Raw genomic sequence first — 21,598 nt, 5'->3', positions numbered from 1 at the left:
GTTAATTGAAGTTTTTGTTAAGCAAAACAACAGTGTTCATTTCTGCTTTGCTAAAAGTTCAGATGAAAAAAATCAGTAGTTGCCAAAAGAATTAAGAAAAATTAGGTTCTTTTAAAGCTTTTAAAAGTATTACAAACACTTCAAACTAAAAGATAAAATACTATTTTAAAAATTGCCAGTGTCCTTATACTAGAACAATAAACTTCATTAATCAAATAAAAAAATTGTTGGTAATTAAATTATTTCAGCATCAGAAGTCAGGCTGTTTAAATTGATTGAAATGATAGATGGGGGAATAACTATTTAGTTCATTGTCTTCTAAACTGACTTCCTAATTTCCACATGAAAATTTCCAAATACTACATCTGCATATTAATATGCACAAATACAGGATTTTACTATACAATTTAAACAGCCAATTTGAAAATATTGCCCATTGATTTAAATTCTAACTCCTTTCATACTCACTGTAGTGTCTTTGTTTCCTACTGTAGAACAAATACATCAAACAAGCAAAATATTGATATAGCCATGATAGATCATTTAAAAGAAGCAGTAGATTTGCTACAAGATCCCAACAGGTATGCTCATATCAGAGGATCTCCTGATGTAAGTAATATGTTGTATAGGAAATTCTGGGAGGGTCAAAGTCAAAAAATGTTCTCTCTCTCTCTCTCTCTCGCTCTTTTCTTTTTCATGACTAAATGCCTTCTGCCCTGCATCAGTGGGATGTGGGATGTTAACTAGACAGCAGGGGATATGGCATGGTGCCTGGAAGGGCATGGGGGATGTGAGAATGCACAGTTGGCAAGATGGGTCTGGCTTCTCCCCCTCTTCGGATCCTTCACCTTTCCGTTGCCTGAGGCTGAGGGGACTGGGCTGGCTGATTGGCTCTGGCATACCCGTTCCACTATTTAAACTTTTCCAAGCTTTTCAATAGCTTCTTATACTTGTTAGCTGCTCTGCCCTCCTTCCCTTTAGTTGTAACATAGGAGTTGCATTTTCAGCATACTGCTGGATTGGCTAATTGTCTGTTTTGGGAGGAGGGAGAATTTTTCCCATTGGGTCAAATTGACTGAGTGATGGGGGTTTTTTTTGTTTTTGTTTTTTTATCTTTGGCAGTGTGTTATGGAGGCTCAATTAGGTTGAAAGCAATAGAACTTGAAAGTTTAACATTAGGAAAGGTATGGTTTTCTAGTTTGCCGCAACTTGTAGGTAAATGCTAAAAGGGTCAGCTCCCAGAGATAAATGAGACATGGGGTTTTGCTAGTTGACCTCATGCCTATATGAGACGGGACCAACTGGTCTTCAGGAAGCAGTAGAGAGGATTCCAAAGTGAGGAGAGTCCTAGGGGTAGTTTGAGGAGGGTCTAACCTGACTTATTGGTTATAAGGTGGGAGTTTTGTAACCCCACAATAGAACCAGTCAAATGTCTGGTATGTGAAAGCAGGGGGTGGTGCATAGCACCCCTATTCCACGTTAAATTAATAAAGTTGTGGCCTGACATTTAAATTCATCCCTGCATCTGTCGTTCAGTCACCTGAATGTTCTTATTAAAGTATGTTTGGCTGTTAAAGTTATTTGTTAGTATACAAGGTGTTCTTCAGGAATGGGTTATCAGATGTTCTTAACTTGACAAGTTCATAAAAAAAGAAAATTAATTGTTGTGACCTTTTGACTAAGAGTATCTTAGATATAATCTCCCCTGGATAGTATGCATAGGAGTCCCATTATTTTAACACAGTGGTGCCCAAACTTTTCCTGTCGCCATCCCCCGACCCTCACCAGAAATGGAATCTGTCCATGCTTCCCCGCCCCCTTCGTTACTGCACAGTTGGCTCAACAGAGGAGCTTGGGGGAGCAGCTGGGGCTAGAGGCGGAGCTGGCTTGGGGGCAGAGCCGCGGGGGAGGGGGGGAGAGAGCAGAGCAGAGTGGAGCTGGGGCTGGGGTTGGAGCTGGCCTGGGGTCGGAGCAGGAAGTAGAGTGGAGTTGCGGCTGGGGGGAGAGCTGGGCTGGGAACGAAGCTGCAGCTGGGACCAGAGCTGGGCGGGGGCAGAGTGGGGCTGTGTGGCACCCCTAGTGGGGTGCGCCCCACAGTTTGGGGACCATTGTGTTAACAGAAACTGTAAATATAATAGAAGCGTAGGAATTATAGATGAAGAAAACCTATTTAATCCAGCCATCTAGTTGCACAGAACTGTTCCCCACAATGCTTTTTCTGATGCTTTGTCTAGCTTAATTTAAACTTTTTCTAGGGATGCATCAGAAAAAGATATAAGCCCCACTCTATACTTACAATTGCCCAGTGGGAGTAGGATCAGGCCCTTTGTGAATGAACAAAGGATCCGTTTGTTCAGTTGTTCTAGTAAATGTATTGCCTGCTCACTTTGCAAATACTTCCCCTTTTAGTTCAGAAGATGAATTTACTTTAGCTCGTGCTGGACAGTTGTCTCTAGAAATGTTTGTTGGTTTGAATTAGGTAAGGCAGGTGTTTTTGATTCATAAAAGAGAAATAATCTCGCCAGTTAGAAAAGTTTGTTCATATTAGTTCTGAATTCAGTAATGCAACATTCCAGGTGGCATTGCTTCTGCACCTCACCTGAGGCATGCTCTTTTAATTGGAACAAATGTTGCTATTTAAAAAACAACAACTTTAGTTTAAAAAATGTATTAATCAAACATAACAATGAAAAGGTTTCAGTTCTCACTCTTGTAAATGATTCTGTTTGTCACTTAATAACTCAGTGCTGTAACTCATAACACTACACATCTTTCCCCTACCAAACAGAGAAGAGACATTTAAAAATGTAAGGAATTGTTGTTTTAATATTTCAGTTTAACTAGGTTTCTTATTCCGAATATATATTATGAAGCAAATACATTTGCAATACTCACTTGTCCGTGAATATTCAGATGGGCTGTTTATTTCAAATACTGCTGTTAAGGATAGCCAATCATGCTGTACATATATACAAAACCAGTAAAGAGAAATGTAGAAAATTAAAATATGTAGGAGTGCTTATTCTTTTTCTTTGTGATTTTAAGATGTGCTTAACTACATGGCTATAGTCTGAACAGTAAAGAGCAAGTTGCACTAATTTCCCAGTTGGTATTTTGCTATTTGTGGCAATTCCAACCCACTTCTAAAGAATAATGGGAACTAGTATTCTGTTGGATTTGCGTATGTACAGTTGAATAAGAATTTGCATAACCTGCTGATCAAGGTTTAATATTGTAGTCTTGCATTTGGGTATTGAAGTGAGTGGTGTGTAGATGGGGAGTTGTAAGTAGTTGAACAAGAAAAACATGATTTAATATATCCATTTTTAAAAAATAAATATTTAATAGAATGTTCATCAAAGATGTACCCCAGTGCATTGTTTTTATTTCACACCTTACAGATTAAGCATGGATATTACAGAGAGCAGTGGTGTGAATCTGTATCCCATGGAATCAGCAACAGATTTAGAATTACAGGAGTCTACAGTAAAGTGTGTTTATATTCCTTTTTCAGAAAAATAATGGATTTGCTGAAGTTTCATATTCAAGATTCTACACTTTAAAATTTAATGTGTTGTGTTTTGTATATCCACATACAGTGGCCAAATGCAGATGGAGGAGGCTCCTATCTATCAGGTAGGCTGTCACTATATTACAAAATATCCAAGAGAGAGACAGAAAATGGATCACCAATTACATTAGCTATTGGACCAGTAAATGAACAAAATTTAGTGTTCTGCAAGAGAAAAATATAGCTGTAGTTCTTTTGGAAGTTTTGCATATCTTTTTGTAAAATTAATTTTTGCTTTTACAATTTTTTTTAATAGCTCATAAGGACTTTTTTAATGTACAGAGATTGTTATTTTTAATCTCTGTAGTCTTTTGCCTTCATTGTGGGGACTACACTTGTTGCTGCAATCATAGTTCTGCCTGCAATTGTCCCATTGAGCCAAATACTTCAAGTATTGCAATGGCCATAAAAATACATGAATTGTCTGTAGCCCTTTGCTAAATGCATTCTTATTTGTTTTTCTTCCTACCCCTATTCTTTTTAGTGCTGGAAAACTATAATGTAGCCCGGGAGCCTCAAACCCTATCTCCGGGGCAGGAGAAAGAGCTATGTAATAATCTGTCCCCTTGACACTGTTGTTTTGTCTACACCATGAAAAAGTCTGCACTGGGAAACCATTTTAACCAGCACAACTTTTGCCCCCAATATGGGTATGGCACAAATGTATGTAAACTAATCCGAAGACTAGAAGAGAAAAGTCTCCAGAAACTATTTTATCCAAATTATCTCTGTCCACACTGAGGGCAAAACCATGCTAGCTAAAACCAGTCTCCTGATATAGTCTCTTTTCACTGTGCCCGAGGGTTCAATGGACTACCATCACCATGACAGTGCACTAAAACGTGGCTTGTAGAGCTGGCACCTAGATAAGATCGCTTTGTACATGAGGCTACTGAATAAGAATTTGTAATTCTTACTGTTTATTGCTATTGCAGAAGAGTAATAACTCCCTATATGTGTCCTAAGTTTTTGTATATGCTACTGTCTGGGCAGGAGCACCAGAGAACACGCAATCAATAAGTTCTTACACCATTGTGTTCCTCATTTGATATGCGTGCACACATTAATAATTATAACAGAGTTAGTACTTATTTTATAGATCATGTACTTAAAAATATGAATCTCTTTGGTGACTCCATGCTATATATCTTCAAACTCACCAATGTTTCTCAACTGGTGTGAGCTGAAACTCAAGTCAATATTCAAAATTTGCTACTGTATATCTAGTGTCATATTTTGTGCCAGGATAGTACCAATCTTTTGCAGACCTTTTAATGTACTGCTTTACACATAATCACACCAACCTGGCAACATGAAGATGATGTGTTGTACTACATTTAACCTCCAGTAATAGCATTTGAAACATTATATACATTAATGTGTTTTTAATATATTACACAATATTTTACATTTATAAAGTACCATTCATCGTTAACCATCTCAAAGCACCATACAGCCTATTAAACCAAAGAATTATTTCTACAAACCATTATCACTATAGTTATACAAAATTTTAACGTGACTTTGATTTGGAACTTAGTTTAATATTTGCTGCTTACTATTTGATTCATATCCAATCCAGTGAACTCTAAGGAGCTCAGTATTATTTGTTAAATTATTTGTTGAAGCATTCAGAATCATCTGTTGGTAAGCACTGGCACTGTCTATCTTCTTATTTTTATATGGTTCACTTCCACTCTTGGATTGCTCTTCACAGTATTTGTTCAAAACTACTTGTAAGAGTGTGTTAAGAAAAAGTTGGGTATTTGTTTCTGATCCCCAGCGCTGTGCATAAAGTCTCAACAGATGTGTACCTTGCAGAATGAAAATGCTGAGGAGGAATTAGAATTTCAGAAGAGGAGAGAATTGATTATAGAGAAAACCAAGACTGAAGCCAAAATAGCATGTAAGCAGGATGAGACGCAACTACTGAGTCAGGTATGGAGGAGCCTGGGTACAACATATTTATCTAGTCATAGGACCTCTTGAAAAGGGATTCCAAATAATTTTATCCTATTCATTGGTGTGCAGAGAGAAGTATTCTTTTATAGGCTAAAACCTGACTACTTTGGGGGTTTATGCCTTAGCATGAACATAAGAACGGCCATACTGGGTCAGGCCAGTGGTCGATCTAGCGCAGTATCCTGTCTCTGACAGTAGCCAGTGCCAGTTGCTTGAGGGAATGGAAGAGCAGGATAATTTCAAGTAACCCCTCCCCGGTCTTCCAGTCCCCAACTTCTGTCAGTTGGTGGTTTAGGGAAACCCATAGCATGGGGTTGCATCTCTGCCTTCTTGACTAATAGCATTGATGGACCTATCCTCCATGAACTTATCTAATTCATTTTTGAACCGGCCTTCACAGCATCCCCTGGCAATGAATTCCATGGATTGACTGTGCGTTGTGTGAAGAAATACTTCCTTTGTTTTGTTTTAAACCTGCTGCCTATTAATTTCATTTGGTGAAACCCTAGTTCTTATGTTATGTGACGGGGTTAATAACACTTCCCTATTCACTTTCTCCATTACCATTCATAAATTTATAGAACTCTACCATATCCCCCCTTAGTTATCTCTTTTTTAAGATGAACAGTCCCAGACATTTTTATCTCTCCTCGTGAAAAAGCTGTTCCATACCCTTAATCATTTTTGTTGCCTTTCTCTGCACCTCTTCAATTCTAATATATCTCTTTTGAGATGGGGCTATCAAAACTGTACTCAATATTCTAGGTGTGGGTGTATGGTGGATTTATATAGTGGCTTTATCATAGTTTGTTTTATCATCTCTATGTCTTTCCTAATGGTTCCTAGCCCCCTTTCGCTTTTTTGACTGCCTCTGCACATTGAGCAGTTTTCAGAGAACTAACCACGATGATTTCAAGATTTTTTTTTGAGTGGTAACAGCTAATTTAGACCCCATGATTTTGTATGTATAGTTGGGATTATATATTCAATGTGCATTACTTTGCATTTATCAACATTCAATTTTATCTGCCATTTTTATCACCCAGTGACGTAGTTCAATGAGATCCCTTTGTAACTCTTCAGTCAGCTTTGGACTTAACTATTTTGAGTAATTTTGTATCATCTGCAAATTTGCCACCTCACTGTTCACCCTCTTTGTCCAGATCATTTATGAATATATTGACCCGCACGGGTCTCAACACGGATCCTTTGGGAGCATTGCTATTCATCTTTCTAAGGATTTGGCTCTAGAATAGAAATAAATAAGAATTAGCTCCTGGGGGAGAGGAACTGGTATATTGAAATTCAGCATAACGGGAGACATTTATAAAGGAGATTTTGCAAAATACAGTGACTTTAATCTTGTAGGAAAAGAAAGGACACAACACTAGCAGGATTTGGCCCTTCAATGAAGTTGAAAAAATATTTCTTCAAGATATATATGTTCTTAGGCTATTGTAAACAATAGTGTCTTTAAAACACAAAAGTTTAATATTACAGAAAAAAACTATTTACATGTTGAAGTAATTATTAATCTTCAAGATATCTTGGTTTTGTGTGTGTTGTCATCAAAATTTAAGATGTCTGAAAATTATGTTTTTAATTTTTGTTGATATTTAATATCTTGAACCTTGATTTTGACAGTGTCCTTGCAACAAGACAGAGAACATAGTTATATATCATTCCACATACAATTAATTTGCAAATACCTGTAATATCTTCTGTGTATCCAGAGTCTCTATTTGTGTATCTTGAATTTCTTCTTCACGTGATTGCACATGTCCATTCCACTGTAGGGTGTGTGCGTGCCTCATGTGTAAGGCTACGATTTAGTCACGGGTATTGTTAGTAAAAGTTACGGACAGGACATGGGCAATAACCAAAATGTCACAGCCGGTGACCTGTCCAGACTTTTAGTAAAAATATCCCTAACTAAATTTTACCTGCTTGGGGCGGAGGGACGGGGGGGGTGTAAGGTGGGGGGGAGGAAGGCGCGGTGCTCCAGTGGACTCTGCTGCTCCTGGGGGAGGGGGTGGCCTGGGCCTTGACACTGCTGCTGCTCCGGGGGTGGGAAGGTGGGGGGCGGACCGGGGCCTCACCGCCACCATGCTGGGCAGGGGGGCAGCCACCGGGCCTGAGGGTGGCCTGAGGCGCTGCTGCTGCTGCTCTCGGACCACTGCCCTGGGGCAATGCCCCGGATCAGTTGCCTGGGGCTGCCAGAGCAGTGGACAATGCGGCTGGACCCAGAGCCACCCCAGCAGTGCGGCCCTGGGGTCAGCCACTGCAGCTGCGGAAGTCATGGAGGTCCCGGAAAGTCACGGAATCCATGACTTTCCGTGATCTCCATGAAAGATTCGCAGCCTTACTCATGCACAGTTGTAGGAGATTTTCCCCTCAGCAATACCTGTCAGGGCTGCATGAGTACCGTTTGCTGCCTCATGCCACTGAGAGCAGGTATAAAGGGCAGAGCAGCCCCCGACCCCACCCCCCTAGTTCTTTCCTACTGCCAGTGATGGTTGTTGGAACTGCTATCTTTGCATTTGCAAGTTCTACTCTCTTTTATGTAAATAGTATCTGTTCTATTAATTTTAGGCTACTTTGATCTTTGGAATGTACAAAAACTCATGATCAGACATAAATGGGCCCCACTTCCATATCAGTGGCCCTTTTGGAATATTTGGGGCTTCCCTCCACAATTTAGTGTTCTCCATTCCCTTCCCACCCATCTACTTTGGCTAGGTGTCAAGAGCATCTACAACAGGGTCACCATCTGCCCACCCCCTGGATCGTTCATGCTCTGAGTTCCCCTGTGGAGGAATTGGAAGAGGATCCATCTCAACAACCCTTGGCCTGCTCTTCTTTGTTGCCTGCTGTGGTGATAGGAGTCTGCATCTCCCCCCCCTGATGAGTATAGAGCTCATCAGGACTTGTTGAGGAGAGTGGTTGCAGCTCTGGAAATCCAACTGGAAAAGGTACAGGAAAAGTTACACAGGCTGGTGGACATTTTGGCCTGGGGGGGTCCTTCTAGGGTAGCACTGCCTATTAATGAGGCTATTCTGGAGCCTGTCAGGGCATTTTGGCAGACCCCATCTTGCCTGCCTCCCACTGCAAAAAACGGTAGAGAGAAAATATTACATTGCTTTGCAGGGTTTCGATCATTTTTATAACCATCCTCCTCCAGGCTCCCCAGTGGTCTCTGGTGTTAACAAAAAAGAGAAGCAGGGACATCAGGCCTTGACACTGAAAGGGAAAGAAGCAAAGAAATTGGACCTTTGTTAGACGGAAGCTTTATTCCACAGGAGATTTACAGATTAGAATCGCAAACCAGCAGGCTCTGATGGGTTGATACAAATTTAGACTGTGTGATAACGTCTTGAAATTTAAGGACATGCTTCCGGATGAGGTAAAACAAGAGGTCACTGCGATGGTGGAGGAGGGCAAGTTAGTTGCCAGAACAGCCTTACAGGCAAGTCTATGTGATGGACTGTGCAACTCAAGCTATGGCTTTTGCCATCACTGCGTGGTGCTCCTCTTGGCTGCAGTCATCAGGTCTTCCCCCAGAGGTTCAACAAACCATCAAAGACCTCCTGTTTCAAGGCTCTTCACTCTTTTCCAAAAAGAAGAAAGAGAGGCTACGTAGTCGTGAGGCTTGAAGGGCGACCCTTAGATCTCTGGGGATTTATATGCCAGCGACAAAAAGAAAGCCAGTCTGCCCACAGCAACTGTTTCTGCCTTTCATGCCTTGTATCCAGGTCCTCTCCAGAAAGAGGGGTAGAAGTTACAAGAGGCGTCCTCCTCCTCCCTACTCTTCTGCAGCTACTTATTCATCTAGGCAAGCTGGGCCCTCTAAACAAACATTTTGACCCATTTGTCAAGAGCAGCCTACCACCCCCGAAGGTACCAGCTTTCTCCACCCCGCTATTTGCCAACTGACTGTCCCATTTCCTAAGTGCTTGATCCTGCATCACTACGGATCAGTATGTCCTAAGCACGGTGGACTGGGATATACCCTTCAATGCTTTCTATCCCTCCTCCCCACCCCCCATTCCCGTCCCTCTTCAGGGACCATTCTCACAAGAATGCGCTAGTTCAGGAAGTCCAGTCTCCCCTTCTTGTGGTGGCCATACAGGAAGTTCCCATGTTTCTCATGGGGAAGGGATTTTATTCCTGATACTTCCTAATCCTGAAAGTAAAAGGGGATCTCAGGCCTACCTTAGATCTAAGACAGCTAAACAAGTTCCTACAGAAAATAATCTTCTTCTTCTTCTTTGAGTGATTGCACAAGTCCATTCCATTGTCGGTGACTCACAGGCAGTTCATACTGTACTGGCAAGATGCACCTTTAGATCTAGAGCAATGACCTACATTGTTTGGAATCTCAACCCTGCCAGGAAAGCGTTGGCCTCTGTAGAGTCCAGGTCTGCCCCAATAAGTTCTTTCCTCTGTACAAGTCAGAGTAGATTTCTCCGTAGTCATTAGGAGCCCCAGTGTGTCGAAGGTGGACTGTATAGTGACCTCGCTGGACCGTACCTGAGACCTGGACCAGCCTCTTACTAGCCAGTCTTCTAGGTAAGGGAATATGTGAACTTCTGGAGCTGTTTACAGGCCACTGTGAATTGGTAGTGGAAATGGCTGACCATGAAACTGAGGGTTTTTTGGTGGCTCTGGTGAATTGCCATGTGAAAATCAGCATCTTTTAAGTTGAGGACAGCATACCAGTCCCTGGGATCTAGGAAAGGGATAAGTGAAGCTTGAGTGATCATCCAGAACATATGGTTGCTAACCTTTTTCTGTAATTATTGTTCTTTAGTATGTCCATTCCATGACCCTCTCTCCTTCCCCTCTCTATCAGATTCTATCTGGTAGGAAGGAACTGAAGGGATTTAGGGGTGGCTCTGCTTTTTATACCTGCATGCAGTGGCACAAGCAGTAGAGGGCGCTCACACCACCCTGACAGGTACTGCTGAGGAAAATGTTTCCAACAGCTGTGCATGAGGTGCGCTCACAGCCTACGGTGGGAATGGACATGGGCAATACATCTCAAAGAACAACAGTTACAGAAAAAGGTTAGTAACTGTTTCTTTTCAAAGTATTTCCTTACCTATTCTTTACCAATATCTATTATTGTGAGGTCTTAATTACTTCATATTTCTCCAAATGTCTTTGTGCTTTTTGCTGAAGATATATTTTAAAGGAATTCAATATCACAACTTTATGCATGTTTCCACCAGGGCTGTCGATTAATCGCAGTTAACTCACATGATTAACTCAAAAAAAGTAATCACGATTAAAAAAATTAATCGCGATTACTCGCAGTTTTAATTGCACTGTTAAACAATAGAATTTTATTAAATTGAAATTTATTAAATATTGTGGATGTTTTTCTACATTTTCAAATATATTGATTTCAATTACAACACAGAATACAAATGTACAATGTTCACTTTATATTATTTTTATTACAAATATTTGCACTGTAAAAATGATAAAATATTATTTTTCAGTTCCCCTCATACAAGTACTGTAGTGTGAACTCTTTATTGTGGAAGTACAACTTACAAATGTAGATTTTTTTGGTGACATAACTGCACTCAAAAACAAAACAATGTAAAACTTCAGAGTCTGCAAGTCCACTCAGTCCTACTTCTCGTTCAGCCAATCGCTCAGACAAACAAGTTTGTTTACATTTATGGGAGATACTGCTGCTTGCTTCTTATTTACAGTGTCACCTAAAAGTGAGAACAGGCATTCACATGGCCCTGTTGTAGCCGGCATTGCAAGGTATTTACCTGCGATATGCTAAACATTTGTATGCCCCTTCATGCTTTGGCCACCATTCCGGAGGACATGCTTCCATGCGGATGACGCTCGTGAAAAAAATAATGAGTTAATAAAATTTGTGACTGAACTAATTGGGGGAGAATTCTATGTCTCTTGCTCTGTTTTTTACCCGCATTCTGCCATATATTTCAAGTTATAGCAGTCTCGGATGATGACCCAGTATGTTGTTTTTTTTAAGAACACTTTCACTGCAGATTTGACAAAATGCAAAGAAGGTACTAATGTGAGATTTCTAAACATAGCTACAGCACTTGATCCAAAGTTTAAGAGTCTGAAGTGCCTTCCAAAATCTGAGAGGGACAGGGTGTGGAGCATGTTTTTGGAAGTGTTAAAAGAGCTACACCCCCATGCAGAAACTACAGAACTCAAACCACCAAAAAAGAAAATCAACCTTTTTGCTGGTGGCATTTGACTCAGATGATGAAAATGAACATGCATTGGTCTGCACTGTTTTGGATCATTATTGAGCAGAACCCATAATCCGCATGGACGCATGTCATCTGGTATGGTTGTTGGAGCCTGAAGGAACATATGAATCTTTAGCGCATCTGGCACGTAAATATTTTGCAGCTCTACAACAGTGCCATGCGAATGCGTGTTTTTACTTTCAGGTGACATTGTAAATAAGTGGGCAGCATTGTGTCTTGCACATGTAAACAAACTTGTTTGTCTGAGCGATTGGCTGAACAAGAAGTAAGTCTGAATGGACTTGTATGCTCTAAAATTTGACATTTTTAAATTTTTGAATGCAGTTATTTTTGTGTGCATAATTCTACATTTCTAAGTTCAGCTTTCATAATAAAGAGATTGCACTACAGTACTTGTATTAAGCGAATTGAAGAATACTATTTTTTATTTTTACACTGCAAATATTTATAATAAAAATAAAGTGAGCACTGTATAGTTTGTATTCTGTGTTGAAATTGAAATCAATATATTTGAAAATGTGGAAAACATCCAAAATATTTAAATAAATGGTATTCTATTATTGTTTAACAACGCGGTTGATCACGATTAATTTTTTTAATCGCTTGACTTAACTTAATATTCTTAGTCCATGGGGTCACTAAGCTCTATCTCACATATAATACCATTTTGAAACCTATTCTGAGTGTGTTATTAAGAGTGCACATAATGCTAGCTTAGAATCTAAATATATTTTGGTTTTCTACTTTACTAAACAATGAAAATTTCAATGGATTTTTAAGGATCTTGACTTCCTCTGAATACTTATATAGAGCAGATTCTGGAAGTTGCTATTCACTTCTTGGAAAGTCCTGAGTTCCCTCAAATATCAGTTAAGTCAAATAGGAGTTGGAGGCACTTGGGCCCAGATCTGCAAAGGTATTTAATCATCTAAACCCCAGTCCATAGGTTCCTAAGTCCCAATTTTAGGCTTCACTATGATCTTCAAAACCACTGCTTGGCTGGCACCTAACTCTGTAGTGAGCTAAACTCATTCAAAAACTCCTACATTTTCACTGTAAAAGTTCCATAGCTGCCAGTGTTTCTGCCTCTCAGCATATGCACTGCCACTTCACTCTGGGTATTGGGATGTCTTTCTCATGCTTAAGCCCCGGTGTGATCCATGAACTGGGGGATGAAAGGCAGAGGAGTACCTGTCTCACTGTGGGACTTGATCCGGTAGATGTGCTCAGAGACCACCTACTGGGTCAGGCCCCATTCAAAATCAGGCCACTGGAGAAGGTGGTGCTCCTGCCCATCTTCTAACTTTTAGCCCAGTGCTGTCAGCACTTGCATGGGATGTGGGAGACCTGGGTTCAGTTCCCCACTCAGGTAGAGGGGGAGAGAGGATTTGAACAGGGGTCTCCCACATTTCTCAGGAGAGTGTTCTGCCCACTGGTCTATGGGATATTTTGCTGTGGGGCTCCCTCAATCTCTCCTGTTGAAGCTGTTCTGCTTTGGATTAATTAAATACTGATTGGAGTAGGATATTGGACCCTGGGTCTCCCACATGCCAGGTGAGTGCTATAACCACTGGGGTAGACGTTAGGTGGGCACCACCAGCTCCTCCTCTGCCTTCTCTAGCTGTTTTGTGTGAAGTAAACAAGACATCTAACTCATTTGCAGAAGAAATGACTTAGGCACCTAAGCTCCCTGACTCCAAGAGACTGGTTCCTGTCTATGGATTGCTAGCAGAGAGACCTGCCTCCCTATAGCCTGGACTTAGGCACCAAACTCCTGAGGGGAACGGAGCGTAGGATGCACCTCTTTTCAGCATTTCCTGTTGGCTAGTTTATGGAGCTTCCCACCTAGCATGCTGGTTTAGTGTATCCCATTCTTAGCCGCCTATCTGTCCTCATTCATTATACAGGGAGGCTAGGCAACGAACCCCAGCATTGTCCATCCCTTCATTGTTTCTCTGATTTTCTAGGCGCATAGAAGTTAGGCATTGCAATTCTGAGCGTCGTAACGCTTCAGCCCTTTTGTGAATCTAGGATCAGTATGCTGCTGAAAGTTCTTGATATCAGTAGTGTTGTATACAGATTCAAACTTCTGACGGTGTTAGTGATATTAACAGAGCATGTGTCACAACATATCAATGTTATGAAAGTGACTTTTTTGATATAGCATGATTATTCTATACTGTAACAGATCTGGCCTGTTGAGCAGGTAATGCCAGGATGTCTGTTACAAGGACATAGACCTCTTTAGCCGGGGGGTTGTTGAAAGCTGCCGTCTCCAGGCAGGACACATGAAGAGGGGTCTACTGACTTAGAATGCTCTTATTCAGTCTAGAGAAGATAAGGGTTGATTAAAACCCTGAGGGAAGTCCTTTCATGAAGACTTGACAAGAGGACTCGGAGGTACACAGGAAAGGCTATGCAGGGAGGAAGGGTGTGTCTTCTCCCATCCCAGCTTGCTGAAAGGTGGAAGCAGTCTTAGTGGTTGGGACCAAGTGTTCTGCATTGCTTTATGTTTGTTCCAAACTTTTTTGCAATACTAAAGCTGGCCCTGAGAAAAAGGTGTTGCATTGAACTGTGGTTTGGCCTTTGTTTTACCTTCCATAGCTGGTGTATCTGCCCACTGGCTTACATATAAATGATACAGTGTTAGTATTTGTAAGTCATGTTGTGAAATATGCAACATACATTGTCAGTCTGATTATGTTTAAAGAAGTGGCAAAAGATAAGTTGTACCATTATTGTAGAACTGTCTCCTGGTAAATCTTTAAATCTATATTAAAATAGTTTTGTTTGGTGCTTGTTTAAATTATGAACTCCATAGAACACCCTGAAATATTGACCATGAACCATGAACTCTGTATTAAAATGTTATAACTTGTGAATCAAATATAACCACCAACTTACGTAGTGCTAGATTATTTTTAAAAGTCTACAAATTACTTTTATTTCTGTTCTAAATGAGGAAAATGTAATAAACTCAGTTTCCTCTGTTTTAATGAGACTGTCACTAGCTCGTTTAAGAATAGAAATGTGTACGTGTGTTCTTCCTGAAAAAGAATTGTTTCACTGAAAGGTTAACTAGTCTTTGAAGAAGAAAAGTATTATATAAATGCTAAATATGATTCCTATTAGTTTAGGATTGTACTGTAGTTTTTACTTTAAGTTCCTATTCACTCTAATTCTCCTTGATGAAAGTGTGGGTAGGATGGCATAGGTTCCCTAAATCTCTCTCTATGGCAATATAAACCTACTTGTGAACAAAATGCTCTTTAATGTATGATAAATTTACTTACTGAACCACTTTATTTCTATTCAAACATGCAGAATGATCTGATTGTCTGGAATATAGGAGGATGCAGTTCTCACAATGAGGTGAGATACTACTGGTATTTGTGTGTGTCTGTACTGTACTATCTTTCCAGTCTTAGCTCTCCATGGTACAGAAGGGTACAATGTTTATCCCCCATATTCTTCCACCCATTGCTGTACTCCTTCCTTTCCTCCTGCATAGATCTGCAGACCCAGTACAAGGTCCAGGGGGAGGTAGAAAGATGCTCTAAGGTGTCTAAGTAACATCCCCTTTTCTGGTTTTTGTTGCTTGGATTTGTGCTGGTTTTCCTTCCGCAGAATTTCACAATACAGTAGACAAAGCAGTTAGGCAAGGAAGGTGTTGATGCAATGGAAGAACAGAATGTATGTAAGGAAGGAGCGTTTTTTCTTATTCATTCTAAAATCCTGCACTATAGTGATGAATTATTGTTCATGTGAAATATTAAAGTGACGATGTGAAAGAAAACTGAAAAATAATCAGATGAAGTTAGAACAGTGGGACAAACCCTCAGTTCTTTCTTAGTCAGAATCCCCTTTGTGGTCACCAGGAGATTTGATGGAATAAAGAGTGAATTAGGATTACAGGATTTGAGCCTATAATGTTAACAATTTGGGGGAAATAATTGTAATGCTGCATGATTGAACCTCTATATTTTGTGTAAACAATTGTGCTGAGATGTACAGTTTCTTACTCATATCTATCTTGAAACACACAGAGTAAGGAAAAAACTCCCACACAATCTCCTACTACAAACAACACAGCTCCTTTTGGCCTGAAGCCACGATCAGGTAAGATTGTGAGAAAGAATAAATTACAATAGGGCTTCTTCTCCAGCAAACTCAAGGACTTTTGTTTTCTTATATCTTATCCCCATCCAACAGGAATCAGCAAGTCTCTTTTTAGTTTCTTAAGCCTGTGCTTACTGGTGGTGACTGTTCACTTACAATAGATACATATTTAGTAAGAAAGAGGCGAAAACACTGTCCCAAAAACACTGAAAAAAAGTACAGTAGAAGTACTAACTTTTCAGCACATTTTATATGGATCAGTTTTCATCCCTCATTTTTTTCCATATATAAAAACGCCATATATCTGCCTGATGCACCAATTTAAATCCTATGTTCACCTGGTTGACATATAGAGATACATTTTAAAGCTGTGAATAAATAAATGTATATGATAACAAGGTTTATTTGGGTAATTATTGTGCATTGCTCTGAAAATATATTCATGAGTTTTTCCATAGGAGTATGTATAAATATCAAATTAGGTGTTAACATAACTGCAGTCTGTAGTAGAATGAATTTGTGATGTGCTAAATGCATAATCATTGACATTTTAATTAGTGTGTTCATATAAACCAATTTTAATTGCTAGGACATTAAGAATTAATAATCTCTTTTTAAAATGGGATCAGATGTAGGATGACATTGTTTTTATCTTTTGTTTGCTGAAATATGCAATATTGGAAGTCATCTCACGTTGTCTTTGAAGTATATCATGGCTTAGATTTTTTTTTAATATATTTCACCTTCCTAAAAATGTAATTGTGGTTTCTTTCTTTCACCACTAATACCTTTAATCGAATGCCGGTAAACCACTACAAGCTTGTAGCTTTCGTAATGAAATATCTCAGCAACAGCAGCACATTTTCATATTTGAATGAATTATAAGAAATTGTACCCTTAGAATTTATTAAAACAAAAAAAAGTGATAATGAAACAAAGAAAATGTTGTTGAACCAAAATGGTGTCATTATTGAGAGCATTTAAATTCACCGTTCAGTTGAGATTATGGGAAAGGTATGCAAACCAGGATACCCAAAGGTTTTAGATTTGTTCAGAACCAAGGCTTAAAGGCTTTACAAATTGAAAAGTACAAGCATTCCTGTGTATCCTTACTGCTTCAATTAATTTTAAATATATGCCAACATATCAATGCCCTCCACTCCTGACTACTCAATATAAAAAAAAAAAAAGGACCTCTTATTTTGTATATATGTTAAGTAATTTAGCCCTTATGTCTCTGTTGTTTTTCATATAATATTGAACAGACAACCTGAAAGTCATTATTGCATAGTGCTTTACTTAATAGGTCTGATCTTGCGCACACCGGTTTTGCAAGTGTCATTTCATGGGTTTCAACTGAATTACTCCTGATTTACAACAGAGTAAAACAATGGAATTATGCTGGTGTGAAATCAGAATCAGGTCCAATGTCTTTTCCCATGATATAACATTAGTGTGAGAGGCCTGGTCTATGCTAATGAGTTAAGCTGACCTCAGTTACACTTGTTATTTAGGTAAAGATACATAACTTAAGTCAACGTAGCTTAGATTGATTTACAGTGGTGTCTACATCATGCTATGTCGATGGGAGAGAATCTTCACCAGACCCACTAAATTGATGCCTGCTGGATCGCTGATTTAGCCCATAGTGAAGACGTGCCCTTAGCTGATCATGTGCTATAACCCAGCGTGCTGTGATGAAACATTACAAATGAAATTTGACACCTTGGAAATTACTCACCTCACCTATCCCATTTCCCCCCAAAAAGCAAGTGCTTCATAAAGGCATTAAATCTACTCCTTTAATGTGGTTTACCCACACACTAGAGCTGAAAACAGTGTAGCTGTGAAGATACCTGCCCTATTGGTGAACCTTGTGTGTATTTGCCTTGTGTGTATTTTGACTTGACACATCTCTAATTTCTGCAAGTAATGCCATCATACTTTTCAAGCTTTTTTTCCTTCTTAAAGAATGTACAAATCTAAACCCTTCCACCAGTCAGTGTTTGCTTGTACAAATGTACAAATCTAAACCCTTCCAGACAGTGTTTGCTTCTTAATTACCTCCATCCTTATTGCTGTAGAGCTGGTCTTGGAAGCCAAACATGCTGTGTGCACCAGCAAAGTTAGTATTATAGATTCCAGTTCAGTTTAGAGTTGAGGTTTAATAGCTTTTTTTTTAATAACAGTGCAAGATTTGTTTTAAATGATTCTAACCAAAATTTATAAATCCTGCTCTGGAAAACAAAAACAGAAATAAGAAAGATATGTGATAGAAAAGAAAATACCAGAGGGGGAAAAATGAGGGGGGCAAAATATATTTAAACATGCCCTTCAGAGTTTATATTTTATTTTTCCTATTTGATTCTACTTAAAATTAATGTTTTGCTTTCTATTTAATATTATTTCACTGTGTCATAGTGATTTATGTCTCTAGGAAAGGTAAAAATAAACAGAGTACTAGACTTCTGGTAATAATTCCAGCTTTTTGAAGTACATACACAAAGCCTGCTTCCAGAGGATAAACCACAGTTACTTAGATTTCTCTGTCAGCACATACTAGATCTGTGTTCATGGGTAAAAGTTATTTTTATACCCACATTTTAAGGCTCGCCAAAACATGAGGAAAAATCCATACATGATGCCTAATTAGGTATCCAAAGAAAATGTTTTTTGAAGGTAATGAATATGCTATCTTGACCTTTTGGTCTATACCCTTTTTTAAAAAAGGGTCAAACTGCTATACAGAAGTTAAAAGGAGAAACTCAGTGCATTTTGAATTAGTCTGTCTTATGTATATACTTTTGAAGAGTGGATCTCTCTAATTCACACTAGTGATTGGAAAAACATTAGAACATGACTGAATATTGTAAAGAACTAAGTAATATGAATTTCCTTTTAACAATAATTCTGCTGCTTGGAAACACTTTCATACTCTGAGCAAGAATATCTCAGAACAGTTCATGATTTACTCTTGATTTTCAAATAATTCAAAGCACTGTTAGTAATAGTGGTGCTATTGTAGATAAATTTGAGAATTTCGTAAACTTTTTGCCATCTCATTCACTATAAAACCTTAGTTTTACTCAGAACTTGGTTGGATGTACCCACACCATCTAATACCCTTTGCAGTATTCAAAAGTATTCATTTCTACTTTTGTGCCATTTTTACTTAGTTTTTCTTTCATGACTTTTACTGAACAGAGTGGCTTGCAAGCCTAACTGAGGAGCAATGCTTGTGTCCTCAAAAGCTACATTAAGTACTGAAAAAAAATCAAGATACAAGGCCTTTTGCAGTAGAAATTCCACAGGAAATGAAGACTCGACTGTAAATTATTTAATTGAAACAAAACTCTGAAATACACATCTGTTATCAAGTCCCTTCATTTTGGTAGTCCTAGCGCATTAAAGCAGATTTAGTTTGCATGAACATGTGCTGGAAACTCATTTTTTTTATGTCAGTTGCAAAGAGTAACTGAGAATCAATTAGTAATTATTTTTCTCCTACTCATTAGTTAAAAAAATAGTAACTCTACATCCTCTCATTTATTGTTATGTTTAATTTCTTCCCAGGAAGTGAATTGGCTGATATATGTGTACTTTGGAAACTCATGAGAATCATTTTTAACAAATGAGACTGACAGTGCTGGCAATATTGCTTCAGACACATACTGTTTTAGCAGGTGTTGATCCTACTGGAAGTGTGTTAGGTAGGTTTTGCTGACTCATTGATGCAGCTGGCTCCTTATCCCACAGGAAATAAGTGAGCTTGGAATAGCTAGAGGCAGAGTGAACTGAGGTTTGTAACAGACAAGTTCTAAGGAAAAGAACACTAAGAGCAGCCAAACCTAATGATTTAAACAGGGTGGTGGTTGCGGTATTATTTTTAACTACTCTAGTTAATCTGTCAGATTCCAGAAAGGGTGAATTCTTTTTCTTTCAGTACCTGTAGCTTTATTTGGAGCGGGGTGAGGCTTTTTACTGAGGCTTTAATTATTTTTGCCTTTTTTCCATTTTAATACTTAAAAAATAACTTTTCATTGAACTGGTATAGATCATTGCCTTTTTAAAATCTAAATGCTAATTTTCATGTTTATAATGAATCCAGATTTCTATGAGGTACTGTCAACTCCTCTATTTAAATTGAATTAGGATTACAATTTGGCATTCAAAAAGGCAACATGGCAGTGATTGTAATAGCATCAAAAGACCTCATTCAGGATCAGGGCCCCAGGCTTAAATTGTACATGGTGGAAAACAGGGAGCCAATAAAAGGTTTAAAGAGGGGGATGAGGTGGTGAGAGTGGTGGACAAAGAAGATGATCATTAGCAGCTATGATTTGTAAGGACCATAGGGTGCGGGGTGGGGGGTAGTGTGGGTTTGGGGGAAGCTAGAGAGGAGGAACATCTAGTAATCAAGATGGGAGAGAATGCGACAGTGTAGGTTGGAGATGGAAAGGGAAGAGATTGCTGAGGTTAGTGGAGGGATTTGAAGCACAGGTGAGAAGCCTTGTTATAGATAACTGGAGGAGGAGAAACAGGAGGAAGAAAAGTAGTAGCAGGGAAGACCGTGTTGAGGAGAGAGGATACATTGCCAGTCTTCTCTTTGAAAGAGTCTGCAAGATCTTGTGCAAAGAGGAAAAAGAGTGCAGAAGAGGGGAGGACTTCAGTAGGGTTATCAAAGGTAGGCAAATAGGTGGCTAGGATTGTGGATAAGGAAGTTAATGAGAGGGAAGAAATAGTGCTGCTTGAGCTGGAAGATGACAGCTGAAGAAGGAAAGAATAAAGTCAGGAGGATCATGGAATTTTCTCCATGTTGGAAGGAAAACCAAAGGATCAATGAACTACTAGTAGTCTATCCAGGACAGAAATGGGTATTCTTGAAATAAAAACTTTCCCAGGAAAATCTTAACAATTTTGTTAAACTGTGTTTATTCCACTCTGTGGAAAAAGTGCTCTTCTAACACTGAAAACCTGAAATATATAACATGTTTATTTCCTAATGTTTTTCTACTTGGTTTATGTTTTTACTTCTGCAACTGCACTTATGATAAATTTACCCATCAATTCACAGAGTCAGGGTTTCCTTTCTTTAGCCTACAGTATGAAATTTATGGGTACTTTTTTTTCATAGGAGTTGGTTGTAAACATAATTATGTAAAGTGCTATGTTGTAGTAATCTTGTTAAGATTAACAGCATTAACTGCACGTATAATGTATGATTTACAAATACTAACATTTAATTTTTCATTCTTTTTATTCTGTACACCGTCTTTCATTCTTTTCTTCCAAAATTATACATTTTATATTAATCTCATTTGAATGGCATCCTCTTCATTGCCATGCAATCTTCATACCATATATGAAATGCTGCTACCCCTGTGGTTTTTCCTGGTCTGTATGCTACTGTATCTGGACTGGCTCTCACTCCCCTGCAACAGACCCACCCCTCACTCTTCCTCCTATCTCCTTCAACAAACTTACACAGGCTCAAACATGGGACAACTATAGCTACAGTATCCCATCTGAAGGGGACAGTGACAATGGTAGGTGATCTGTACATATTTAATTTGTATGTTTTCAGATAATTTGTATGTTTGGCTATGTTCCCTACACAGCTAAAGATGTAGGACATTCAGCCATATGCTTGTTGTAATGGGTAATAAAACTTATGGAT

General features: G+C 39.0%; 1 protein-coding gene across 1 annotated transcript in view; it reads left to right on the top strand.

The window, feature by feature from the left end:
* Positions 1-21,598, top strand: part of LOC112110920 (leucine-rich repeat and calponin homology domain-containing protein 1-like) — a 243,568-nt gene that overhangs the window by 176,122 nt on the left and 45,848 nt on the right. Inside the window, exons 11-16 of the mRNA XM_026648974.2 lie at positions 495-581; positions 3,402-3,491; positions 3,600-3,636; positions 5,393-5,509; positions 15,127-15,174; positions 15,849-15,921. Coding sequence (XP_026504759.1) covers positions 495-581; positions 3,402-3,491; positions 3,600-3,636; positions 5,393-5,509; positions 15,127-15,174; positions 15,849-15,921 — 452 coding nt within the window. The remainder of the gene's footprint in view (positions 1-494; positions 582-3,401; positions 3,492-3,599; positions 3,637-5,392; positions 5,510-15,126; positions 15,175-15,848; positions 15,922-21,598) is intronic.

The sequence above is a fragment of the Terrapene carolina genome, unplaced genomic scaffold (assembly GCF_002925995.2).
Source record: "Terrapene carolina triunguis isolate 2854851 unplaced genomic scaffold, T_m_triunguis-2.0 Scaffold17, whole genome shotgun sequence".
Classification (NCBI taxonomy): Eukaryota; Metazoa; Chordata; order Testudines; family Emydidae; genus Terrapene; species Terrapene triunguis.
Note: the sequence above shows the minus strand (reverse complement) of the source record. Positions and strands in the feature narration are given on the sequence as shown.